At 39.0% G+C, this 27,166-nt stretch overlaps 1 protein-coding gene across 1 annotated transcript in view; it reads right to left on the reverse strand.

Annotated features, from left to right (window-relative positions):
- Positions 1 to 27,166, reverse strand: part of TOX (thymocyte selection associated high mobility group box) — a 224,860-nt gene that overhangs the window by 71,632 nt on the left and 126,062 nt on the right. The window contains exon 3 of the mRNA XM_075024334.1: positions 18,063 to 18,305. Coding sequence (XP_074880435.1) covers positions 18,063 to 18,305 — 243 coding nt within the window. The remainder of the gene's footprint in view (positions 1 to 18,062; positions 18,306 to 27,166) is intronic.

Consider the following 27,166-nt stretch of genomic DNA (forward strand, 5'->3'; position numbering starts at 1 on the left):
AACATCTGTTCTTCTATAGGTATGAATGGAAACAATGGAACATAGTAATGAGCATGAAAATATCTCCTTGAGAAGTAGTATTATTAATCCACCAGCTTCAACTGAATAATCTCCTCATAACACCTTAATACTAATAACAAAATAAATTATCTGTTTAAATGGAACATTTAGTCTGCATTCAATACAGCCTTGTCATGTTGACACTAGTAAGTTAATAAACAAGTGGGTATTAAATTAGAATACGGGAATAAAATATACACTACTTGAATCATCTGAGGGGAAAATACATATTTTCAGTCATCATTTTAAATTGTTAAAAACCTATTAGACGGTAAGATCACAGTAAATACACAACTTCAATATGCTCTAATTCTGTGCAATTTATGAGATTTAAGCAAATATCAGTGAGAGTTTTAATTTGGATCTCCCAATAGCAGACAGGATTATTGTGAATGTAATAGTTTTATGTTCAAGTGGGATTCTGCTGTATTAAACTCTTTGTTAAACAAATCAGTCAAGCTCTCTCTCTGGAATTTTAATTTGCACCTTTGTAGATGAGCAGTGTTTCACTTTTAATGTTTGATTATCAGCACATACTTTAAAGAGGCAAGATCTTACCACTTAATATGAGTTTTCTTTCATTTTCACTTGAGTGGAATTATATTTTAGTCCAAAAAGGTTATGTTTGCCCTTAGTTATGTATCTCCCAGGGCATTTAATTTGCAGTAAAAAACGCTCCGTAAAAAATGTTGCCATGTTGTCAACTTAACTAAAATCTGTTTTCTGTTAGGCTGCCAATGTTTGCTAACATGTTAACTGCAATCGCCCTTTACCAATAGCAGTCAATAGCAGTGCTCTCAGCAGCATTACCAGAATCAGTCCGGAAACAGAAACATAGCTCTAAGACTTCCATGACAAGGCAGCTCACTGCAAGACCCTTCAGCTTTTTTAATGCTGTCTCACCCTGATTCTTTCCTGCCAGGCAGGCAGCACATAAATAAGTCATCTTATCTCATCCTGATTTTTAGATTTGCTTTCTTACTCTAGTTCCAGTCCAGAATCTGAGAAACACTTCTAAGCCAAGAAGGACTTCTCCATCCCCCTGGCTCCCCGGCCATTCCTCCCAGCTGCCGCTCAGACTCACTGTGCAAACTGCATGCACACGACCTCATCTGCTTTGCCAGAAAATGCAACAGAGGCCCCAGGCTGCACCAAGGATGTCGCACTCAGACAGACCCCAGGGCACTCTCAGTAGATCACGATCTACTGATTCACCATGCAGCAGCAGGGTTACAGTCGCTTCTCACTCAGGTGTTCGCATGGAGTCAGTGGAACTATTTTCATCATTAAAGGAAGGTCTGAAGCCTTTTAAAAGATCTTTATTAAATTGTATAAGAACAATTATGTCACTGCCTTAAGTCTCACAAGAAAGACTAGAAGACTGTAGACTAATAATAACTAATCATTTGGGCGTTCTTATGGGCTACAAAACCAAAAAGTTAAGTTCTTGCTCTAAATAATGCTGTGTAGAAGCCTAAGCTTTGGTCTCATACATCCAGCTGGATGGTCTGGATATTCTGGAATGGGCAGGTCTCTCACTCTCTCTCTTTTGATCTCCCTTTGTCTCATGTCCTGACCACACAGTCCCAATTCTCAGAAAATATTACCAATAGAAGATTGATCACAACTGATGTATTCCCCTCGCCTTGACTTTGGTTTCACTGTCCTGGAATTTTCCAATAAGAACCTTCTCTGCCAACAATGTTCATCCAACTCTGGCTGCTGTTGAATGCCTGGAGAGCCTCAGTGGAAAATTAAACATCTCCTCACTGTTGGATGGAAGCCTACGATGAACGTATTTTTAGCACAGAAACAAGTAGCGAAGGCTAGGTATGAATGTGCAACCACTTCTGACCTTTTCTGAGACACAGCTACCATACTGTGTGGGAAGAGAGAAGGCAAGCTTATTTCACTCATGATGAATCCATGAGATCAATTCCAAACCCCTCCTTTTATTCACCACATATTGGCTAACTGTCTCAAACTTTCCTTCAAAAGTAAAATTTAAGTCCTAGCTAATGTCACTCTTAATTAGAAACAAGTAATGACATACCTTCTATAAGATTTTATTCCCGACTTCAAAAGGAGCTACCTAGGTTTGTTTGGCGTCTTTACTTTGAAGAAAATGTCTTTTATTACTTATTTTAGTATAACACATTAAAATCAAATATCTCCTGTAGCAAAACGATTCAAGTCCCTGGAACTCAAATAATTTTCTAATAAAAAATGCATGAGACAAATAAATGCACTTTATGTTCCACAAGAAAAGGCAGTTTCAACAGGCTAATGCTCAGAGAAAATTCATTTTATCAACCAGCCATTTCATTCTTTGGTGCTGTTACAAGCTCCTTGCGGTTGCTAAGCAACCATAATTCATCGTACCTTTTAATGGATACTCTGCTACTGCTGAGAACATTAAGGTGAAGAGAATAAATGCCTTGGGTGAATCTTGAAATCTTTCATTATGCATGTCATTCTATTTCTGTAATGCTATAATGCTGAAATGTTTCTGTGGCAGGAAACTGAGTTGTGGTAATTGCATATTCCACTCATATATGTTTTGTAAGCAGAGCAGCACGTACTTGTCTAAAATGAGCTATTTCTAACATGATTGAAATTGGACTTTTCTACTTCTAAAGGTAGTAAATAAATCTGAGGAGAGAAAAAAAAGAATGAGTCTGGAGTAAAATGTCTTGAAATTTTCAGCAAGAGTGACAAAATCCTATGGCATAAATTGAAAGTAATCAAACAGGCTTGATTGTAACACACAGTGGTATGTGAATATATGGTACACAATTGAAAATGTAAAAAACACAATAAAGAAACCATATATCCTATGCAACTTGCATCTTTTTAAAACGCATGACATTCAAAGACAGATACATGTATGCTAGATCAGGCATCTCTGTATTATTAAAACAAATCTCAGCTTTCAGTTGAATGCAAATGAATATTATGTGCATTTCCCACCTCATTGTTTAGGGCCTTTTCTCCTCTTGAGAAATACTTCCTTATACCAGCCAAGGGGGCACCAGCATGCATACGATTTCACAATTAGGTTTGTATTTTGCAAATAAATAGTAAGGACATTATAAGGTAAGACAGAGTGCTCAGATACTTTCAGTGATGGATAGCACTACAAAACCCTAAGATGGATTTGTTTTATGGGTTCAACCTGCATTTCTTATTCTGATTATCTTCTCTTTCACACCTGTGTATACCAGGTGATGTGCTCTTAAAAAAAGAAGCTATACTCAGGTAAGACATAAATTAGTTTTTCCTTGTTTTGAACATTAGATTCAGGTTTGTATTTTATTTACTTTAGAAAGAATACAATTAGCCTTGGTGAGAAACTTGTTACATTGTGCGTACGTACCTTTTACCTTCACTTTCCTTTTTACATGTCTGGGCTTGTCATTGGAAATGCTAAGTGACAAGCAATATTTTCAGTTCTCTTCCTCAACCATTTACAGCACTCCCCTACCAGAGGCTGGTGACCTCAAACTCATCTTGAAGCTGCACGGGCAGTAATCCCGCGTTGTGCAGGGAAGACCAGTCAGAGAGCTCTCACAGCCCTATCTGTTTTGATGTTGGAAAGGAAGGACAAAGTCAAACATTTTGCTTATTCTATCCAACTGTTGGTAAGGAGTGTTTTAAAATCACCTCTGCTAATCTGCTCTTTTTTTCACAACTGCTGCATTTCCGAGTATTTTGGCAATACACTTCTTTCATCACATTGCGTGAAGGTGGAGGGCCTCTTTCGCTGAGAAACCTTTTGAAATCTGTTCCTCAGGAAAGCGATTTGGAGGAAAAAGATGGGGAAGATGTTGCATATATGTACACAGATGAAGAGAAGGAACTGATGGAGTTGCAGAACAGAGTTAGAGACTTCACATCAATCTACTCTAAAGTGATTGTGCTTGTTGAACAGCCCAAGGGGAAACCAACACACGGTAGTAACAGGAAAAGTAGGAAAGAGTTAAGAGGTTCCAAATCTGGGATAATGCAAAGTTACAATAAATGCATAAATATGTCAAACCAAATTATTTCTTTATTTTTTCTTCTTCTCAAGTACTCATACAACTCTACTATCCACCAAAAGAAAGCATATTTGACTTTTGCTTCCCCCTCTTTTCTTCTCCTTCCCTCCTTATTCTTTCTTTTGTCTACTACTAGTGACAAAAACCAAGAATATGTGTTTTATAACCACTGATTACTTTCCGGTAAGGAAAATGTTGCCTTTCCTCAAACCACTGATGTTTCCTCCAAAACCATCCACCAAAGTAAAAGAGTGAGATAAAGGAACAGTAGCTTAGCTGTCTGATTTTCAAAGACTGTTTCACCCTTGTAAATGTAATTTGCTGATGCAAATCACTCATTCCCATTGCTCCAATCATTTGCTATGCACAGTTTCATTAGTGGAGTCTGCGTGCACCTGAAGAATGGCTCAAAAATCGTGTCTCCTAATGATTCTCCTTGTTCTTTTCTGCTGCTTAGAGGATGGTGATCCCAGTGAGTAGCTACAGCCTGGAAAAGTGTTAGAAGGCAGAATACTGAACCACTTCTGACTGTTCATATTCTTCCACTTAGGTTATCAAAACTATGGGAACAAATAGTGGACTTCCACATCAGAATAACAGGTGTGGAATCATAGCAGCCATGCTTCAAAGTCTTCCTGAAAAATATTTTCTTACATTTCTTGGAATCACTTGATCACATCTACAGTAAGACAGGGGCAAATCCAAGGCTTTGTGTTATCTTAAATTGAAATAATGTCTTAGGTGCAGCAATATGATGAATGCTACTTTTATCTTTTAAAAGACCTATTACTTTCTCTTGAAACATTTAATTGTGGATCAGATACAATGCTTACGGTTGAACAAATCTACAAGTCCTAAAGTTAAGAAAATTTATGCTTAGGTAATTCCACATTTCCTCTGGTGCAAACCTGCTTTGGCCAATGTCTTGCCGTTTTAACAAGGGTCAAAAATAATATAATAAAAGAATGCAAAATTAATACTTGAAGCTTCACTACGAAGTAAAGAAAGAAGATACTTAATATCATTTATCAAAGTAGAAAGAGAACAGCAAACTGAGACCTAACCACTGGAAGGTCACAGCCAATAACATTTCTGCAAATAGAAATGGGCTGCAGAAGCATCAAATGCAAATTACTGTTTGCTGGAGAATTTTAATAGAGTTCTACGTCACATTATAAAATGTTTAATTGTAACCCCATTTTAATAACACCATCTGATTAAATGAAAAGACGCCTTGCTGATCGCAATTACAATCTGTCAAACTGCGTATTTATTTACAGTTTCGTTTCCTAAAACCATAAGATAAAAAAAGGAAACTCTATTCAGCTTGTCAGCAAACTATAATTATTGTATATCCTTCTGTCAGTTTCTGCATAAAACTTTTGGTTCTAAAATGGATCTAATTATAACTACATCAACATTTTTATAAATGCTCGCTTTCCCTTCTTTCCCCCTCCCTCCCTCCCCCCCTCCCTCCTTCATCAGTGAATTCTTTGTTGCAAACTCAGGAAGAAAAACTTCTTCTAAGTAAGTAACATTTGTTTCTCTATTTTATCTTTTCTATCCTAAGTTATTGTTAGAATAAAGAAGACTCTATTCAATGTAAATATTATTTATGGCAGTGCACCTCCCTAGCACTGTACTCAGGCAAAGCCACGGGATTAGGACTCTATTGGGTTTTTTTCTGCTTTGGCATTAATGTCTTGAATATCAGCTGAGAAACTCTTTCCAAGTATATCATGTAGCTCATCTTCTACAAAGTCTATTTATTGTAATTTATAACCTTTCACAAGAAACAATTTGCCAGACAAACAAGAAATGAGTCCAAATGTCTGAACACTAGTGTATGTATCAACCAGTTATAGAAATTACATCTCAAAGAAAGGTCTATTAAATCATCTAGCTCATCTCCCAGCCAGTGCAGGATTTTCCCATACGTACATGTTCCAGTGCTTTAACACTACCTGGCAGACTATTCGGGTGACATTACAGGGTTTTTTTCCAGCCTTTGCCTGTTGCTTATTTTTATCACATTTCTTCCAGTGACATTCCTTAAGTACCATAAATAACTGTTCCTTCAGCTTAACTTTCTGCGTAATGGATGATGACAAATAAATATAACATTGAACATATGCATATACACATTTTTAAAAAATAACACACTGTAGCTGAACCTTCAAGAAGAGTCATTTTGCTCAGTGTAGGTTATGGGCTAATACAATCTGGATCATGATTACATGCTAACAAGATTTGGGAAAAGCTGATTATTTTTCTACTGTTTCTTAAATGGTCAAGTCAGCTGTGAACCAAAACAGTCTGAGTTAATATACATCCTCTTGATTATTTATTTCCTAGGTGTTCCATCAACATGTATTACCTATCATTCATTCTTAGATAAATATACATTTTATAAATATAAATATGTACATATATAAGCACACCTCAAAAATAAAAATAAATAAAAGACAACTGAAAAGATTAAATGGTCTGCATTAACCTCCACTGACTGCTGGGTTTTACGTATACAATGAAGTAGGTGAATTTTTAAGTTGAGGACCTGTACCCAGAGCTTGCCCGAGGAGTCTGTGCAGTTGCCATTAGAAGAATTCTCTAAAAAATAAGTTAGACAAACATATGTCAGAAATGACAAACGTATGCAGTATCCTGCTTTTGGGTAGATGACCTCTTAAAGTCCTCCTTTATGCTAGATTAAGGGAGGGACCTTAGGGTTCCTCCCAGACCCATTTCTGTAATCTGGTAAGTAACACAACATTAAGGCTGCACTGAGTCAGGATCCAAGAGGTCAGGTTACTCATGTAACTTTTTCCTGTAGTGCAGCTTTGCTATACTGACTTTAATTATATGATAATCAAAATAATAAATTTTTTTTTCAAACCAGTACATTAGATGATATTTCTTCTCTTCAGTCTTGTTACAGCTTGCACTAGTTTTCCAAATGTTACAAAGAAAACCATTTCAGAATTATGACAGCAGAGTATTGCTCAGTATTGACAAACACTTTTGTTGGCACACCCTTAATCTGATATAATCTGAAATCTAAATTTTCTCAATTTATGAACAAATGAAAGCATCTGCTATAGGGCTATCTCTGTTTCTGTTGAAACTCTGGGATGGCCACTGCTAGAGTTGGACAGGATCAACATTAGGCCAGAATGTTGCTGAAAATCCCACTGAGAATTTTTCAGCCAGTCACAGAGCTCCTAAAATGCAGTTCAGAGGCAGAGGCCACAAACGACAAAGTTCGTGCAACAGTGCTGGCCACAATTAAAATTACACAGGCCGGGCCCCAGGCAGAGAACCTTCCTTTCGTATGTTTTCCCCTCCCTGCGTTCACGAAAGCTGACTGCAAGTGAGAAGAAACACGTGTGCTGTGCGACCGGCCTGTGAGGCCTGGGACTGGGAGTCTGGGGCAGCAGAACATCAAACTCTGGTCAAACAGATACTTCACTTCTCCCTAGAGCTCACTGCATTTCAAGGGCAGGCAAAACAACCCTCGCACCTTTTCCACGGCTCTTAAATAAGGCTACTGTGTCACTTCCAGGCTGCATGATAGCTGAAAGGTCTCAGCTATCATTATAGGCAGTCACTGTAATAGCTTTATATTAGATGTGTAACACATGGCAGTTAATTCCTACCCTTATTACATTTGAGGACTTCTGCTAGTTCTAATATTGAAAGTTGTCTCTCACCACGCTGCTGCCCACCTTTGTGTTACTGATAATCAGACGTGCAATCAGCTCCTGGTAATACTTTCGTTATTATGGGTCCCACAGTGTAGACTCATCTTCTTCCTCTCCCTTAAGATCCGTGTCTTTCCCCCTTTTCCAACTTGGGACTCATCTGTATTTCTGTATTGTGAATTACATTTTATTGGGTTTTTAATAAGGTGAATGTCTTTTTTATTCTACAATATAGTACTAGCCAGATATGAGGAACTGATATTGCAAATACCTATTTGTACTGTTATTAGTATATTATCTTATAGCTAATTAGTGACTACAAAGCACTTCGAGCCACAAGAAAGGCACTGCAGAAGAACAGAGTGCTGCTAGCATTATTTTTCAAATGCTGTGGTTTATTTTTTTCTAGAAAAAATAACTTTTAAAAGTTTTGCCAGTGGTTATTTTACACTGTATACTTTCTGTCAGGCAACTTAAGCTGCACTTAATATCCAGATCAGCACTAAGGCTATTGCACTAAACACTTTTTATGCTACTTCGTGAGAAAGGGGAGTGTAATAAAATTCATTAAACTGAGATCCCACACTTGAGCATTAGTGCATGTGTAGGACACTGAAGCTTAGTTACTGAGTTAATCTCTGAAATTCTTTATGTGTGAATGAAAGTAATCCTAAAGTGTATTAGAAGGAAGTCCCATCTCTGAACAAAAAAGTGTTGCACTCTCATCAAGAGCCTGATCCTGTAAATCCTCCACGTGCAGGGCTTTTTTGCTAAAGGACCAGAACATCTAATTTCAAAGTTTTTTTCAGTTTAGACCACTTCTGTAAGGATCAAGTTAAGGCACCTGTAGCCCAATATCACCACTGTCAGGAAGTGGAATTTTGAAGATGGGATATGGAGTAGCCTCATCTTGTCATCCATTAGGTATGCTATGTCTTACTTTAGCAACTAGGCTACTTCCTCTTCTAACTCAAATAGCAAAGGTACCTATTATTAAAGTTACTAACCTTAATTATTAATTATTTAGTTTTTAAATCTTTAATTAATATTTTTTAAAATATTTAATTATTAATTATTTAATTCTATTATTAAAGTTACTAGCTGTCAGGCACTGCAACCTCACTCATAACCCAGGGATTCGGTAAAAAATTTCTATGATGCAGCCACGTGGAGTACATTGATTAAATCTGTTGCACCTATTTCAATAATTTGGCTCTAGTTTCAGTCTCTGTTTAACATACAACGTGGATCCACAATTTGGGGAGAAGGGGATGTTGCAGATGCTATGTCCTGTCTTTTATATTCCCTTTCCAGCAGAGGGCTTCAGTGATTAACAGTGTGATACATACATACACATATGTGTATCCATGTATATATGTATATGTATGCATGTACCCTGAACACTGCAGTCCGCATCATCTTCAGGTCAGGGTAGGCACACAGAGTGCCACGTCACTACCTGTAACATCTCCTTTGTCTCTTTTCCTTCCCTGCAGGTTGCTTGAAATAGGAATGTTGGGTACACACTGATAATATGTGAGATAAACCGTAATGCTTTTGTTCACCTGACTTCAGATGGAAAGGGTTCATTTTTGTGGGTTCTGCAACTGAAAGATATGCACGACCACGCCTTAGAGGTGTTCCTCACTCCATAATGCTTCTTGCTGCCACTACATACTTTAAGTCCTTTTTGGTAACTGTATCCATCCGTGATATGCACAGAAAATGAATGAAGAACATTCATTTTCATATCTTTATTGTTCATGTATAGAGGCAGCAGCATGTACAACATGCCATAGATGCAGTTCAGAGGTGTGTAAGCAAGGCCACAGAGATCCTAAGTTGCATACATGTGGCTGAAGTACAGCATTACACTAGCAGTAAAGGTTAAAGATTTACATGCTGTCCCCAGGGAATCCCAACATGAGAAAGGGCATTTACATAGTGTGTCTGTACAGACTTTGTATAAACGAAGGGGGGAAAAAACAGAGAGAAAGACATCAATCTAAAATGAACCTTTATATTATTGAAAGGACCAGGGGAGGAGTAGACAACCTTACACTTTAAGCATTTCTTAATTGCCTTGAGAAAGAACAAGGGATAAAAATAAGAAATGAGTAATTTTTTACTGATGATTATTTCTCCACATCACAAAACACTACCAAGTAGATTTTTTTCTTCCCTTCCTGAAAACTCAAAACAATGATACTTAAAGTTCTGTAAAACCATTAAAACAGATAAAAAACCTGGGAGACTATTAATTGGACCTTTTAAATTCCTTCAAGTCAGAAAAATCAAGAAGGCCAAGAATGTGGTTTTTCTCCTGAAGTGAATTTTGCTAAATATCTATGACTACACAGGCAAGACTAGATGAGGAGAATTCACACTCCATTCTAGCAGGTGACACCAGCATGAAGCTCTGGGCTGCCGGTGTCCCACCCTTCAGCAGACTCATGTAGCACATCTGAACTTCCAGCATGCAAATGGCAGCTTGAGTTAAGACAGTGCATGCCATAGTGGGACTGGTTTTGTCCATACAAGATATCTTTCTACTCCCTGAACAAGATAGGATGAGATGATGAATGTGGTACAAATCCATGAAGGGTGTCTGCACTCTTCTCAACTGCTTTCAAGTTTCAAGGAATGAAAATGCATGCATTTAAATAATGAAACAGGTGGAAGGAGAGGCTACTCCACCTGATGCACAAAACTCTCCCTTTCATCTGCACTGTGGGCTTCTCCTTTGTTTTTGTCTTCACAAAAGCATCTTCACAGTTTTCAAGAAAGATATTTCACTTCTATTCAATTTATAGGCCTTAAGATCACTAAGATTTTTTTTTGCCAAAGACTGAGTCTTCAGAAACATTTCATTATCTTGCTGTTCTTGACAACTACACGCGATGTTAAAAGCAGCAGATTAAAGTCAACAATCTCTGCTGCTGAAACCCCTGAATTTCTGACATTTTCTGAGAGTTATGTTTCCTCTATTTGCATACTCTATTATCTGTTTTGTTTGACACTTGCAGCTATGATGCTGCTTATGCATTAATCACTCCTGTGAGTACTTCACATGTGAGGTGTTGTATAATCTACCACCCGCAACTGAAGGCTTTCTCTCCGCACCACATTCATCATGTCTTAGCCTGTGCTTATCTGGTTAAAGTCTAAGAAACAATAATTAATACCACTACGCTTTTTTTTTTTCCTTACTTTTTTATGTGGCAAATAAATTCCTATCAGAGAATGGGTAACCGCTGTGAAAAAAGTTCACCAAAGCATTTTCTACTGAAGGCTGTTTTCAAAAATAAAATACATCACCTTGTTATATCTTCTTGAAATTACACTGAAGTTGTTTTCCTAATGAATTTGTGAAATATGTGAGCCACATGGAGTCTCAACAACCACACTCAAATAAGCAGAATGCTCTATTTCCCAACTGACAGTTTATCAACAGCTTCATTGCCAATTTTAAAAATGAGACCTGGAATTATACTAAAAAAAGTTCTGGTCATTTGTGTACAAATATTTTCCTACAATAATGAGCAAATATTTACTTGCTCTATCTTTAAGGTAAGTTCTTAGTACTTACAGACAGGAAGTATAGCTTTACCAGATACTTCAAGACCATAAAAAAAGCTAAGTTCATGAAAAACACTAGCCACAAATATTTTCACAGCAATGCTAGTCCTAGCTGACCTCAGGACGGTGGGGTTCATCGATAGCCTGCACCCACAGAGTGTTTTCTTCCACTCTGTTGATTTTCTCTTGGGAGGGAGAAACTGTAGAGCTGCTACCAGTCGAGGTGCTATCAGCAATGTTCCCCCTGCTATGTATGCATAGACTAATGTTTACTGCCGAGAGCTCCTGAGGGACAATGTGACCCACAGGAACGTTCTGGCACCCCCACTCTAGTGGGGGGGGGGTCATTAGATCAGTTCCAGATAGAGCACATCTTTTTGAGAGATGCCCCATCTTGATTTCAACTCTGAGGTACAGAGAACCAACCACCTCCCATAGCACATTATCTAAATGGTAAATTTCTATCACTGTTAAAAATGCATGCTTTGTTTCCATACTGATTTTATACAGCTGTAATTTCTAGACATTGGATGTTTTAGTGCTTTTTTTTGTAGCATGGTGAAGAGCCTTCTACTAGCAGATATGCAATATGCAGGTATTTATAAAACCTTGATCAAGTTACATCTTAATCAGCTCCTCTACACATCCTTTTTGTTGTCTTTCTGATGACAAAAGAGCGGAGTAGACATCAGAACTAAGGAAAGATAAACATGATGTCCCAGAGCCCTTGATGGAATAAATCGTGATTATTCTACTGAAGACAATAAAGTTATGCCGACTGACATCAGCTGAAGATTTGGCTGTGTATCCCTATGGTTAGGCTGTTTGACAAAACATACACTAACTAATGTAACCTTTTGCCGTGCAAGGCTTATTTCAGTGAGAAAATCCAGCTCATAAAATATGGGGGGTTTCTTTTGGTGTTTTTTTTTTAAAAAAAAAAGGAAAAGAAAGATATCCTGCAAGAATACAAAGTTGCTTAATAAGAGAAAAAAAAAATACTTTAACACAAGATGTTCCATGACCTTAGCTTTATGATTTGGTGGTTCTGATGGCAATAACTCACTGCAATAAAATTTGGGGTAGCAGCAGGTCTGTGTAGCATAACAGTAAATTTTGATGTAAACTGAAGACCAGAGCCTGGTAATGAGGCACAAATGTGAAGTATTCACCAGAGACTAAAAGTATCTTCTACCACTGGCATGCAATACAAGCTAGAAAAAAGTATCCAAGCATGATTTAAATGTCAACACTTAAGTTAGAAGGGGAAAATCTTTTGTTTTGTTACAAAAGTTATTCATCTTGTTCATCAGAAATAAAAAATTTCTGTTTGACTCAGTAGTTTGCACTAACACTTAAAGGTGCCAAAAAAAAATCAACCATATAGGTCAGCCTCAAGATGAGTCATGAATACTGAATTTAAACTAATATGTAAGAAACTGGTAAAACAAATTCTCTTAAATAAATCCCAGCTACCACAACAACAAGCTCCTGTATTGGATTTATTAGCAACTGTACTGTGAATAAGAAATACTAGCTTCATTCTACCTGAGATGAAAAATGAAAAAAAAAAGTAGCTGTCCGCTTTCTTCCCTGTTATATAGTGCCACATTTTGTTTAAGATATTACTCTCTCATGGGCTGCATATCTAAAAAATATAATTCATGAAAAAGTATAATGTAATTGTTTGGGCTTTGATGAATTGGGGCATAATGTTAAAAAATTATTTACTGCCTTTATTCTTCTGTCAAAGTGTGCAAAAAAAGAGCGCTTTTTATTGCTTTTTTTTTATATAAGGACATGGGCCTTTGTGACATGCATTTTATTTTAAACTAATGCTTCTATTATTCCACATCTGAATAATTATAGCTGACATCATCTACTCTTCCGTGTCCTAGAAGATCTTTAGCTCTAGTCCACTGTTACATATTTTATGCATTACATGAAATAAAATACCTCAAGATTTTGAAAATATTTATTTTAAAAACAGCAATGAAATTGTCTGTAATCACATTTTCTGCTCTGCTTTGAAAGCAGCATTATTCAATATGCCAGTGGTCTTTTCCATAAGAGCAACGTATTAGAAATTCATGCTGCTCTAATATATCTGAATTCATTGATGTACTGCACTCCCTACAGACCTAAAGAAACATTTTTGCTTCAGTTTCATATGTCCTGCACATTACCTACTGATGTGGTGGTTGTCAAAACAGTTGTACAGTAGCCTTTGAATTCAAAGTGTGCCTTGACTATATACTAAAACTGACAATAAACCTAAGTATATACATTATGCTGGCTTTTGTTGCCAGCACAAGTAGAGCATTTGGGAAATAAATCCCCTGATTTTATTGCCTTTTAACATCTTTTCCACTTTAAACTTCAAACCCAGAAATTTGAAGCATTTCAAGAAACTAAAATCTCTTTTATTTCTTTCTTGTAAATTTTCTACAGTATACCATCATGAGCCACATTTCAAAAAGATCAGCACAAGATTATAAATGAAAGCATTCAGAAGATAGCGTTTTTTTCCTCTATGTAAAAACAGCACTGTGATTTTTAACCCTGGTTTCTTGGGGAAAAAAGCAATCATCTATAGGATATACTAAAGAAGCTGAAATGTCTGTAGTTTTATTGATAAAATGAACACACAGTAAAACTCATTTTATAGAACACATCCAAAAGCATTTTTACAGACAGACACACATTCTCATAGCGATGGCATATACATGCATTTGTTTGCAAATGTTGGAAGGGTATTTCTTGTGGTCCTTGGAATATTTCAGGAAAATTCATGCAAACAGAGAACTGTTGGCAGGTCACGCCCCAACTAGAACTGAACCAAACCTACAGAGGGCTACATTCAACTGTAGTAAATCAGGAAGGGATCCCTATTCCATTACTTATAAACAACCATGCCTACAGGACCATCAGTATGTCTTCATTAAACAGCTCTCCCTCTCTCTAATTGGATCCACTTAAGCAGGAATAGAAGTTATGTCCATTTTGAAGGAGGACTTTAGAGAGCTCCCCCACATGGCCGACCATGCTGGGGCTGGACTGTGTTCATACCACTGTGTGTCACATTCTGCACAAATCCTGTAGGCTTCTGAACCCCCAATATCCAGATATAATGACCATCTAAAGAAATCTGCATGTGACAGCATGGTATAAATTAGTGTGCGTGTGCATGTGCATGTGTGTACATGCCTGTATGTCACCTAATCAGAAAACAGAAAAACACAAACATAGAAGCCAATATATGAACTGACAGCAGAATAATGAGAAAGAGAAATTTTAGTGATTTTTTTTTTTAAAGTAGTGGGGTTGCAATAGGAAGTCCAATCAGTCAAAAAAACTTCAAAGAAGGCTAATTCCAAATTTAAGTATCAGACACAGTAAATGGCAACGGGAAATTTTCATCTCCCAGTATTGTAAAATTTTTCAGAAAGAATTCCCACAGTGTAAAAAATCTGTAAGAAGCTGGTCCCTAAATAGAATTCACTTGAGCTGGTAGTGGGCTCTTATTGTGTGTACTTAAGCACTTCCACAGAGGAGAAATCTTAGAGAGCTTGGGGCAAATCCTGCAATCCTCACTCAAAGGGATTTCATCTGCAGCCTGGAGGGAGTGCTGCACAGTATGAAACCAGGACTTCTAATTGGTGGAGTTTTGAAAGGGGTTTTAGAAAGGGTACATCCTCAATTTTCAATCTGTCCAAAATCACAGAAATCCTCATCTGAAAACACCTGGTTGGTGAGATGAAAGAAAAATGCTATACTCAGTGTACAAACTATTTTCCTACTTTGTTTCTGAGCTCACTGTGCTTCCTTTCTCTCATTTGGCTAACATTAATTAATGCTTCGTATATAAAAACACCAACTGAAAACCCCTCACTAGTTCTAACACAGACAAAAAGGAAGGCATTATTGCTAAAATACTAACATGGGTTAAAAACTGGCTAACAGGAAGGATGTTGAAAGGAGAAAAAAAAAAAGAGACCAAATTCAATCAGAGGCACATTGCACTGCAGCTGAATTTGTCCCAATATAAGTAAAATTTGCTGAAGATGTGAAATTAATTAGGGATAGAGAACAGCCGACAGATTCATTTCTAAGAATAATTTTTCTAAAAACACTCATTAGTGCCCTGAAAAATGAAGCGATACATGGTTTCCAAATACACTAAGCGGTAGTTGATATACCAGAAATTATATGGCACCAAGAGTTTAGATAGATTGGAGAAACATATACATTATTTTCTGTGTGAGGCAATATAAAAGTGATTTAGGCAAGTACTTGTTAAACGGATCAGAGTTTGATGAGATAGTAAAAAGGAAACTTAGAGATGAGTAATAGCAAGAGAAAAGAGTCATATTGAAGAAAAAATGCAAAAGGTTCTGGATTATAAAGAAGAGATTCAAATCTAAGTAAAGAATGCTAACTTTACAAAATCCTCTGTCTTTCTTCATCAATGGAAAGCCAAAAGGGCAACGGGGCCATTCCATTCACTGAAGAAGTCACTGAATTAACTGAAGAATTAACTTAATTATCTCCCTCAAGTTAATTTCTCTCAAGTTATCAAATTCCAATCAGAAGAACAATACAGCCAAAGTGTTTGAACTGTACAAAATCGTGGTGTTAACATCCTACCAGTTGTACTAACATGAGATGTAGCTTAATCCTCTTGACAGACAAGCCAGCTTGAGTTAAAACTATTCCTAGCTAAGAGGCCCTCTTGTGTGAAGGCGTCATGCAAGTTAGGAATAACAGTTGACTTAGCCTATGACGCTTCAAGAATCATGCCTTATTTATTGAATGAATCCTTAAAAATGACTGTAAAAATTTAGCACATATTTTCTTGATGTCTGATTTTCATTTTTTCTGATCTTCACTAAGTCCCAATAGCAAAATTGCCTAGTTATATTATTCAGCTTTTTTTGTATTTGCCCTTGATGCAATAATTCACTATGATGATCTACAAACTCTCAGGGCCCTTTGTTCAGAGCTTGTTGCAAGAGGTTAATGTGGAACATCAGAGCTTAAAAGAATGCATAGTTTTGAGCCATAGCCATGGCTCAAAAGAGGTCAGTTCAGTGAAATACTGCTTGTCTTGACTGGAGTGCCAAGCGTTTCTCTTACTTTTTCAAGTCCTTTCATTGCTCTGATTCTCAGAACCCTGCACAAGATTTAGCTCACGCTCTTTAGTGCACACCATCAGCTTTGTAGAAATGCAAGCAAAATCCAAAACATTTCAACAAAGTATATTTATATTTCTCTATGAAAATCTGCCTCTCCTCCCCTCCTCCCATTGAACATAAGCCTGGGGTCAGATTCTGACCTCAAACACAAAGCATGCAACATCCTAGTAAATCAATAACAACTAAGCAGCACATAAGAAGCCAAGACTAGCCCCCCTGCAGTACAGCTTGTTGGACATCCTCAGAGGGAATGCAGAGCTCCTTGAAATCAAGGCAGCTTTATTTTAATTAAGTTGCAATGAAGCCCTGTGACAAGGCAGATTTTTGTTGTAAACTGTCTGTTTTCTGGCCACAGTGGCCCCTGGCTCGGGGCTGTTAGTTGGAGGGGCTGATGGGGAGCTCAGCCTAGATCCCTCAGCCCCCAAACCTCCATATGCTGCTTCAGCTCCCAGGCTCCCAGGACTGATTTATGGTTTTTGGGTAATGTGATGGGGACCTAGCAAACTGGAAGCCTAGACAGACTCAGTCCCTAAGCACAGAGCCTCCCAGCTGGGACACAGGGCCCTGAGCCTCTGATCCTTCAATGAGAAGCCTCGACCCTTGGATCTCTAGGAACGGCAGACCCCGAACTTCGGCTGTCCAGACCTGCAGTTCCTGGGCAGCCCACATGGCAGAGTGCCTGAAGTGCAGTGAGCCCCACACAATGCCAGGGCCTACCCTCTTCCATGGGATTTTTAACTCTTTGGCTTAGAATTGTACATCGACGTGAAATAATCTTGTCTGGAGCTGCTATGCCAGGAATATACTAATTATTTGTAGAGCCCACTTGAAAACGTAACATGCGAAGTAGCTCTGCAGTTGTTGCAAGCAATTTAACATTCAAAGAAGTGATTTATAATATAAGGCTTCCCAAGATTACGACCATAATGACTATCTGACAGACTTTATAAGCAAATCGTCCAGTCATTTCGATTGGATTCTGGCTGGCTAAGGACTGGGAACTGTAAAAAGGCTATAAGATTTGGCCTAGAATCAGAAATAACATTTGCTGTTTTCCAAATGTGCGGTAAACAAGAAAGGAGATATTAAATTTTTGTACGTCTCTCAGCACATGCAAATGAGAACGGCAAGAGCCTCGTCAGACAAACAGAACAACGGCCATCTGGATCCAAACACTGAACCAATGGAAGTCAAACCCTTGAGCCTCCTTTTGTCATTATTTACATCCATGTAAAGCAGGAGTAATTCTACTCAAGGTGGCAGGTAACATCCAGGCTTTGAGGAACTCAGCTGTAAAATCCCCAACCGCCTCTGGTGGGAGGAGAATTTGACATAGGGAGTGCGATTGTAAAACCCAGAGTCAGGGCAGCTCGCTCCATGACGTGAGTGGTGCAGGAGCTGGCCTCTCGGAGGATTTCAAACAGCTCTGCATTTCCACGATTTTGCAACTTAAAGCAGAACAGAAGGGAAAGACTAAAAATGCTTACCACAGAGAGGGAATTGGAAAGCAGTGTCCCATCTTGGCCAAGCATGTTGGAAACTGTAATTTCAGGTAGATCCATGTTTTGTGGGTGGAATGGAAGGAGGCCATTGTGGTTCATGGGATGACACAGAGAGTGGTATCCAGACTCTATCTCATTCAAGTGCACCAGGGAGTGGTCAGGCAGTGACGGAGGAGTTATAGGAGGTATGTTAAAATCTTCACTTTCAAGACTTGGGCCAGGAAAAGACTGGGGGAAAAAAAAACCAACAACAAACGGGAAGTGCTATGAAAATCATATGAATACTGGTCAAGAATAATAATAAAAGTCACACAAAACAAACAAAAAGAGCCCAACTCACATACTTCTAAGCAGGAGCTTCAATTTAACAAAGAGAATATTTTAAACACCCATATATTATAACAGTGGCATTTCACCATTATGTATGGAAGAAAAATTGCCTCTAAGGCATAAGAATCTCTGATACTTTCACAGCTTCCATTAGAAAGAGATTTTTTTTAAAAGAAACTGAATTCAAACAGATTTCAAGGGTCCTATTAAAATTTTCCAAGAGCGTTCATCTAGCTGAATACCTTTTTCATGGGAATTGTGGAAAAGGGAATGCAATTTATAAAATTAACATTGGCTTAAAATGTTTCATAAGACTCCCTGCTACTCAGATCAAGAATTATATAGTGAAGAAGAAAGGTACCGCTTTCAGGCTTACAGAAGAACCATGCATTTGTTCTGCTACAAAGAAAAACAAATAAATACAGAAACAGTACATACCTTGTATGAATATACTTTGTGTTTATAAAAATACATTTACGCTGTCTCAAAAACACTGATTTTTCCTTTCTTAATCTATAAACTCAACGATACATACATTTGTCAGTCATCTAAAAGAGTTACTCCACAAAGTAACTGTTTAGTCTTTTGTTGTCCGCTGCCATTAAGTCATCCGACTCAATCTGATCCAAGGAAAAGCCACGGGCAAAGTCAGAGTAATGCACCAAGGTGGATAATTGCTATTATTTATCTACACTCTTTGTACAGCAGGTAGGCTCATTTCAGGGATAGGGGTGGGTATGCTTGTATTTCTTAAAGGAAAAAGGTGAGCAGAGTTAGATACATGATCCAAACCAAGAGTTAAAGGGACCAGTTGCAGTGGTTCCACCCAAAAGCCTGCTCTGCTTTTCCGAGAACCACCACAGTTCTTTGCCAAGTGATCAGTCTTTGCACATCCCATGCCCATCGTCATGAAGTTTACAGCACAGAGACTACTTCCACCCTTCCTTCCCCTCTGGAGCAATGCAGCCCTGCTCTGAGTGCTGCTTTTGTTAATTCTGGAAGTGCAAGGATTATACATTCTGCTACATTGATACATTCTGCTCCTGCAAAGTATCTTCAGGAAAGATGAAAATGAGAGCACAATTTGAAAGACCAACTATTAGAAGAAAATGTTTTCCCCAATACGAGTTTGCAAATGGAGGACAGTATGGTGTATGAATTCATGCAGAAGCACAAGGGAAGAATCAATGCCCAATTACGAACAAAGGGGTTTTTCATTAGTCATCATAGTAATACTGTCCTCCCGATGCCCAAGGTTACTCTCCTCTGTATGAACATGGATATAAAAACTTAAATCAGACCAACAACAATGTTACATGTTTTCAATGAGCTGCTGAACACAGAACAACGTACTCTACTGCACATTGCCATGGTTTTGGTTGCTTTGCTTGTTTCCCAACAAAGTTTACACCTCTGTAACCAAATACCTTAGTATGAAACAGAACAGGAAGGCTAGACTGCAAAGGCCAATGTAAAATCCCAAAGAATGAAAATAACAGAACAGGGAGAGGAAAAGGTTTGGCAGTGATATCGCCATCCTTATGTGTGAGGACTTTGATTCTGCCTGTGCTTTCCAGCTGTGTTTCTCACCTCTGGCACAGGAGTTTGCTCTCCCCTTGCCCCTGCCCTCTCCTTAATGGGAAGTTGGTGTGAGTCTACTGCCATTTGTAAATTGTATTTGTCCTGCTTTTAGAAGCCACGATGCAGCCATCAGTGGAGACACCTCCAAGGGAGGAAAACCAGTAAAAATAGACCCTCACTAAATGGGTAGGAGACACACATGGCAAAGAGAACACATCACATTTACTTAACCACAATGTATAAACTGCAAAACCATATAAAAGTCTTATGGACACTGTATACACTAACTATTTGTAATAGTAATATAATTACTATTATATTAAATCAGTGATGAAAAGAAAGGTGTCTAAAGTGAGCTTAAGGTCTAATACCACAACAACAAAGCAGTGAGGAACAGAAATGAAGAAAGGGGCAAGACCCATAACGCTCTGCTGGACCAGTACTATCCCGCACAGGTACACTTGGATTTGGTTATTGTAATCCTGGTGACCTTAGATCCATGTAACCTATAGCCACCAGGAGGGATTAATGAACTGTCAAAAGAGGACATTTTCTGTCCAACACTGTCTTTTCTACTGCCCCAAAAGACTGATGGCCTCAACAGCTTTCTTTCCCATGATTTTGCAGGTACAAAGAAGTGTGAACTCAACATTTGTTTTCTCTCTCTCTCTCACTATCCTACAGTGTAAATACCTTGTGCTGCATCTTTGTTGAACCAAGATGTCTTGACACCTTCTAGAGGAGGAAGAGACATCTTCCCTCCTACTTTCCTTAAGCAAGACTAGGACAAGAGTCTACAGTATTCTCTCACCACTTTAACAAGAAGAAGGGACTTCAACTTACATTCACTACTAAAAGCAAATATTCCTAAACCAAATATTGACAGGCTGGGTGTGCCTACACCATTAATATTGGAGGCATTCAGCAAATCTGCTTATTTGTACACCCTTTTTGCATGCCGTATGTGGATAGTCCAGGTTTTACTTTAGTTAGACTTTGATTTCCTGTGTTTCAAATATGTCTTTAATTAGTAACACTTCAAAAATGGTAAAAGCAATTGAACTGCCATTAGGACATTAGCTTCACTTATTAAAAAGGAAGTAAAACACTAGTGGCATAAAACTCTACAACCCAAGTTGTGTCATGTGTAACTGTATAATAAAGTTATATATATTATATGACCTAAGCACTTTAAATAGACAGTTGCTTTCTGATTATTAAAAAAAAAATAATCACACCATGGTTTTTGCTTGCAAACCAGTCAGAATGTATTTGATCCCACATCACCTACCACATCACTGTCCACTAACTTAAATAAGCTTCTTAAAGTAGTAGGAGTAGTGTAGCAAAGGCAATAATAACACACCAAAACAACATAATTCAAGCAATAGTACTTCTATAATGTTGGGGTTTTTTTCTGAAGACAAAAATTATTTTACTACTTCAATAAAGCTAGGCAGAATCCAACGCATATGCTAATGGCGTGGATGGATATTTGAAAGAATCGGCAGGGCACTCTATTCACCTAACTTTGTCAGCCAATTTGGTATTTCCATACTTAGTATGTGTGTATGTAACACACAGACATAACTTCCTCAGGGAAGTTACTTCAACAGTGACATGACAGTACTCCAGTTTGCCTTGTCCAGGAGAATGGTTCAGATGCTTGTAATGACTTGGCACACTGGCACATCAGAAACCAAAAGTCCTATATGCAGTTGCAGCAAACCCAACACATCCCAGAAACAAGGCTGTTGCAACTATGTGTGGAGGGAAGGAGTAAGGAACAGGATATATGCTTGTCCTGCCAATAGCAGCTACAAGCTTCAAACACCCACTCCTACTTTCCTGCCACCTCTCCCCTTGTCATTGGGAAAGTCTTCTTGAGGAACCATCTGCAGTGTCCTTGATTCAGCTGATCCAGTGCTGGCAATGGGCTCTCCTGGAACGTCGTATGGTTACCTTCTTCCCCAAAGAGACATTTAAGGCAACTCCAGCACAAGGCCATGCCCAAGGTTTTCCCTGCAGGAAGATCTTCCATTCCCAGGCCAGTCATCATCCTGTCCCAACCCCCAGGCTTTTTTCTTCTTCCAACCCAAGCCATTTATCTGGAATTTCTAATGAAAGCAGTTATCTACCATCAAAAGCATTAGGGAAGGCTGCACTCCCTGTATCTAATTACAATTCATAAGTACAGCTCATACGTATTAATAATAAATGGTGGCCTATAGCTTCAGCTCTGTTAGGTTTTTCTTGGGGGTGGGGAGAAAGGTTAGGGTCTTTCCCTCCCCTCCAAGGGTTTTTTCCTTCACAGTTGCCTTTACTATCAGCAGGACTTTCTTTATTCAGAAAGACATGGAATAGCTCCTTTTCATTCTACTGGTCACAGAAATACTAGCAAGCTCGCCTTTTCACTTTTGAATCAAAAAAGAGTAGCAGTAAATGCTTTATTTACTTTACCACATAGCTGCTAGGAACTTTGCCAGTAATTTTGCTTTCATCTCATGACTGTGGGAGTGGATGAGGTGTTTATCAGCTCTTCAGTTTAGTGGAACTTCCTGGACCTTTATTACATTCCAGAGTGAAAGGCCTCTGCAAAGTAACACCATTAAAGCCACTGCACAGCACTGAATAGACACACGGTTTAATTTTACTGTATTATAAAGAGGATTTTCATTACACCTGTATTTACTACAAACAGATTTCAGTATATTTCAGATGGGAGCTACACAGTGGGAACCTCAGAACTAAGCATCCTTAAATTTGGGCTATTTACAGACATGAAACTATGAAAAAGCTTTTTGAATCAAGGATGCCTTCCCAAATCTGAAGGACAATACTTGTGACATTTCTGCCTCAAATGATGGAGACTTCATAAAGCAGATGATCTCTGAGATGCCCACTCTGAGATCAAGAGACCTCATTATCTATGCCACTTTAGCCTATAATTTTATGAGAAAAGCTTGCCAGAATAAAATGATAGGAACACTTAACTCTGATTCACTGTCCAACCCACGTCCGGAACAATGACCTCATTGGATCCCTTCAATGATCTTTTATGCCACTTAGCCTGCCCAAATCCAGCAACAAGCTATGGAAGGGGGCAAAACTGGGGGGGTGTGGTGGTGGTGAGATGTATATCAGAGGTCAGTTCTTGAATTCAGCAACACATAACTCAAATTACGGTTAAGCATTCTGCTGCGCTAATAACACACAAAATAATTTGTAGTATTTATTTTTGAGGATCCCAGATACTCATTGTTATCAGAAAAATAAGGGAAATGCTTGCACAACCTGCTGCATAAGAACTGATGAAAAGGGAGTAAGGAGAAAGAAGGATATAAAAATAAAGCCCCTTTGCTTAAGAACTCTACAGTGATGACTGCATATTGGCCAGTAAAACTTACTTATGTTTCAAAATAATTTTAATAGAACTTTAAAAAGTAATCAGAGAAGGGAAACCAAAGAAGATACCTCAAACAGACTGACCACAAGAGGCAGCAAGCATTCAAACATCCAATGTAAATCCCTCTGGAAAGAGCAGAACCATTACTATATGACAGCACAGAAGACAACATACATTAAGTAAGTCTAATTCATGTGCTCAGTGATTGCTTCAGTCACCATGCATATACTCAGCAGAATCTGGTATTAGCAACAGTTCCTTAAAAATTGGGAATTTGCCTATAGAGATTTAATTTAAATGAAATGAATGGTACTGCCAACTATGTAGAGCGTGTCTTAATTTTTCATTTGCACCAAGGCTTCTGCATCTGAACTGTGGAAAGATGCCAGTTTTTAAAAGATAGATGCTTCAGGCTGTCTCCTCTTCTATTATTGAACACATTGTTACATAACTGAAATACTTATGAATCGAGAGTAATGTAAAAACAATGAGCTCATTAGAAGAGGAAAAACAGCAATGTTCCTTATGCACATTTGAAAGTTAGGATAATATATTTGACATAAGATATTTCTGGGAGTTTTAACAGGATCACCCTTATCTCTAATTTCTAAACAGAGGACCTTCAGAAGCAAGTATTTTTCAGCTTCTTTTGTCTCTGCATGAACAAGGCTTGATAGCTTGAGACTATAATGCATTACTGTGGAAACCTTCGGTCTGTTACATAAATCATCTTAACACTCAGCAAGAATTGTCCAACAGTGCCATTGATATGTTCAAGTCAATGATCCTGCAAACAATTTTTTTGTGTTTCTTCATATGGTAGACAACAGCAATAAATCATATTCATTTAAAAACACACAATATACTAATTTATCAAGCAACAGCTATCAAAAATATGTTACAGGGCAAGGTATAACTTTTTTCTATTGTGTTAATCAATTTCTCTAATTTACATTAGGTAAAGGGCAAAGCCTCAAGCAAAACATTAATTTTCCAGTACCAGATGAATTCCATTTTCAAGAAGGAGAATAGGCTGACAATGATATTATTGATTTAAAACAATTTCAAAGTTAACAGAATTATGTAAAAGAGTAGTCTTTTTTTTAAGATTCCACTCTTGAGAGTCTTTTTGTTAATTACATTAATTTTATACATATACTATAGCGGTTTGCTGGGAAACATGTTTTCAGTGAAGGTTGTAAATTGAAATACATTTTAAAGATGGCAATAAGTAGAAGCACAAATATTATAAAAGATTACAAGATCTGGGCTCTGCAAACACTAATACTGTAATCGAAGCACTTAAACTTCCCTTCAGACAAAGACCCAGCTGTGCACTTTTCCTATTTAGAAAGTTAGAGTAAATTTATGAGAGAAGTGCAAGTCTTTTTTAGAATTACTGATCAACCCCCAGAGCAATTCCTTAGGAATACCCAAGAGCCTTAGGCGTACACAAGGCATCCTTAGACCTCCAACCTGGAGTCTTGGCCCGCTCACCTATGCCATCCTCCCACCCTTCTTAGTACGTCCCCAGTGGGGATCCATGCATGGTCGTTGTTCGACACCCTTTCCATTGTTCTCCTGAAAAGAAAAGCACTTGGTCCCCCACAGTGTGTGACTGTCCCTAATAGTGCAACCTCCAAAGAGCAGCATTGGGGGTGCTTTAGCAGGATCCCTGCATAAACACAGTTCCTGCTTGTCCAGTGTTTTGGGGATGTTGAAAGGAAGGGGAGACTTTCACCACAATAGGTTTCTACATGCTACCTCCTAAAGACAAGTGGAGCATTTCCATCCCCTCATAGATACTGCTTCAGAGTGTTTGCAGACCAGGAAAAGGAGACAGAATATTCACAAGATTTTCTTTGCAACAGTAAGTGCAAATGTGGCGGGTTGACCCTGGTTGGACACCAGGTGCCCACCAAAGCTGTTCTATCACTCCCCCCGCCTCAGATGGACAGGGGAGAGAAAATAAAACAAAGGGCTCGTGGGTCGAGATAAGGACAGGAGAGATCATTCACCAATTACTGTCACGGGCAAAACAGACTCAGCTTGGGGAAAATTAACTCAATTTATTACCAATCAACCAGAGTAGGGTTGTGAGAAACAAAACCAAATCTCAAAACACCTTCCCTCCACCCCTCCCTTCTTCCCAGGCAAAACTTCACTCCTGGATTCTCTACCTAGCCCCCTGCAGCGGAGCAGGGGGACAGGGAATGGGGGTTACGGTCAGTTCACCACATGTTATTTCTGCCGCTTCATCCTCCTCAGGGGCAGGACTCCTCACACTCTTCCCCTGCTCCAGCATGGGGTCCCTCCCACGGGAGACAGTCCTCCACAAACTTCTCCAGCACGGGTCCTTCCCACAGGCTGCAGTCCTTCAGGCACAGACTGCTCCAGCGTGGGTCCCCCACAGGGTCACAAGTCCTGCCAGAAAACCTGCGCCGTGGGCTCATCTTTCTACGGGTCTGTGGGTCCTGCCAGGAGCCTGCTCCAGCATGGGCTTCCCACAGGGTCACAGCCTCCTTTGGGCACTGTCCTGGTTTCAGCTGGGTTAGAGTTAATTGTCTTCCTAGTAGCTGGTACAGTGCTATGTTTTGAGTTCAGTATGTGAAGAATGTTGATAACACTGATGTTTTCAGTTGTTGCTCAGTAGTGTTTAGACTATAGTCAAGGATTTTTCAGCTTCCCATGCCCAGCCAGGGCACCTGACCCAAACTGGCCAACAGTGTATTCCATACCATGGGACGTCCCATCTAGTTTAGGAACTGGCAAGGGGGGGGCAGGGATTCGCCGCTCGGGGACTGGCGGGGTGTCGGTCGGCAGGTGGTGAGCAATTGCCCTGCGCATCATTTGTACATTTCAATCCTTTTATTACTACTGTTGTCATTTTACTAGTGTTATCATTATCATTATTAGTCTCTTCTTTTCTGTTCTATTAAACCGTTCTTATCTCAACCCAGGAGTTTTACTTCTTTTCCCAATTTTCTCCCCCATCCCACTGGATGGGGGGGAGTGAGTGAGCGGCTGCGTGGTGCTTAGTTGCTGCCTGGGGTTAAACCACGACAGCACCCACCTGCTCCGGCGTGGGGTCCTCCCCGGGCTGCAGGTGGAGATCTGCTCCCCCATGGACCTCCCTGGGCTGCAGGGGGACAGCCTGCCTCACCAGGGTCTTCCCCACGGGCTGCAGGGGAATCTCTGCTCCGGCGCCTGGAGCATCTCCTCCCCCTCCTGCTTCACTGACCTTGGTGTCTGCAGGGTTGTTTCTCTTACATGTTATCACTCCTTCATCCGGCTGCCATTTCTGTCTGTCCCAGCAACTTTTTCCTTCTTAAATCTGTTCTCCCAGAGGTGCTACCACTATCACTGATGGGCTCGGCCTTGGCCGGTGGTGGGTCCATCTTAGAGCCGGCTGGTATTGGCTCTGTTGGACACAGGGGAAGCTTCCAGCAGCTTCTCACAGAAGCTACCCTTGTAACACCCCCCCCCCCCCAACCTTGCCACACAAAGCCAATACAGCAAATTATTATTGCTATTATTACTACTACTATTATTATATTTTAATGAAAGCTAAGATTCTTAAGGTAACTTGGGATCCTATTTGACAGGTTTTAGTGTGTACTATACTGCAGGCAGTATCACCTATGGAATAATCTTGAACTTAATACCACAAGATACACTTCTATAAATTACTCACTACATTTGCTAAATATTCTTTTTCAACTAGAGATAAAAAGCATATTAAAAATAAAACACTTTTTAGAGACCCTCTCTG

This window comes from Buteo buteo, chromosome 3 (assembly GCF_964188355.1).
Source record: "Buteo buteo chromosome 3, bButBut1.hap1.1, whole genome shotgun sequence".
Lineage (NCBI taxonomy): Eukaryota > Metazoa > Chordata > Aves > Accipitriformes > Accipitridae > Buteo > Buteo buteo.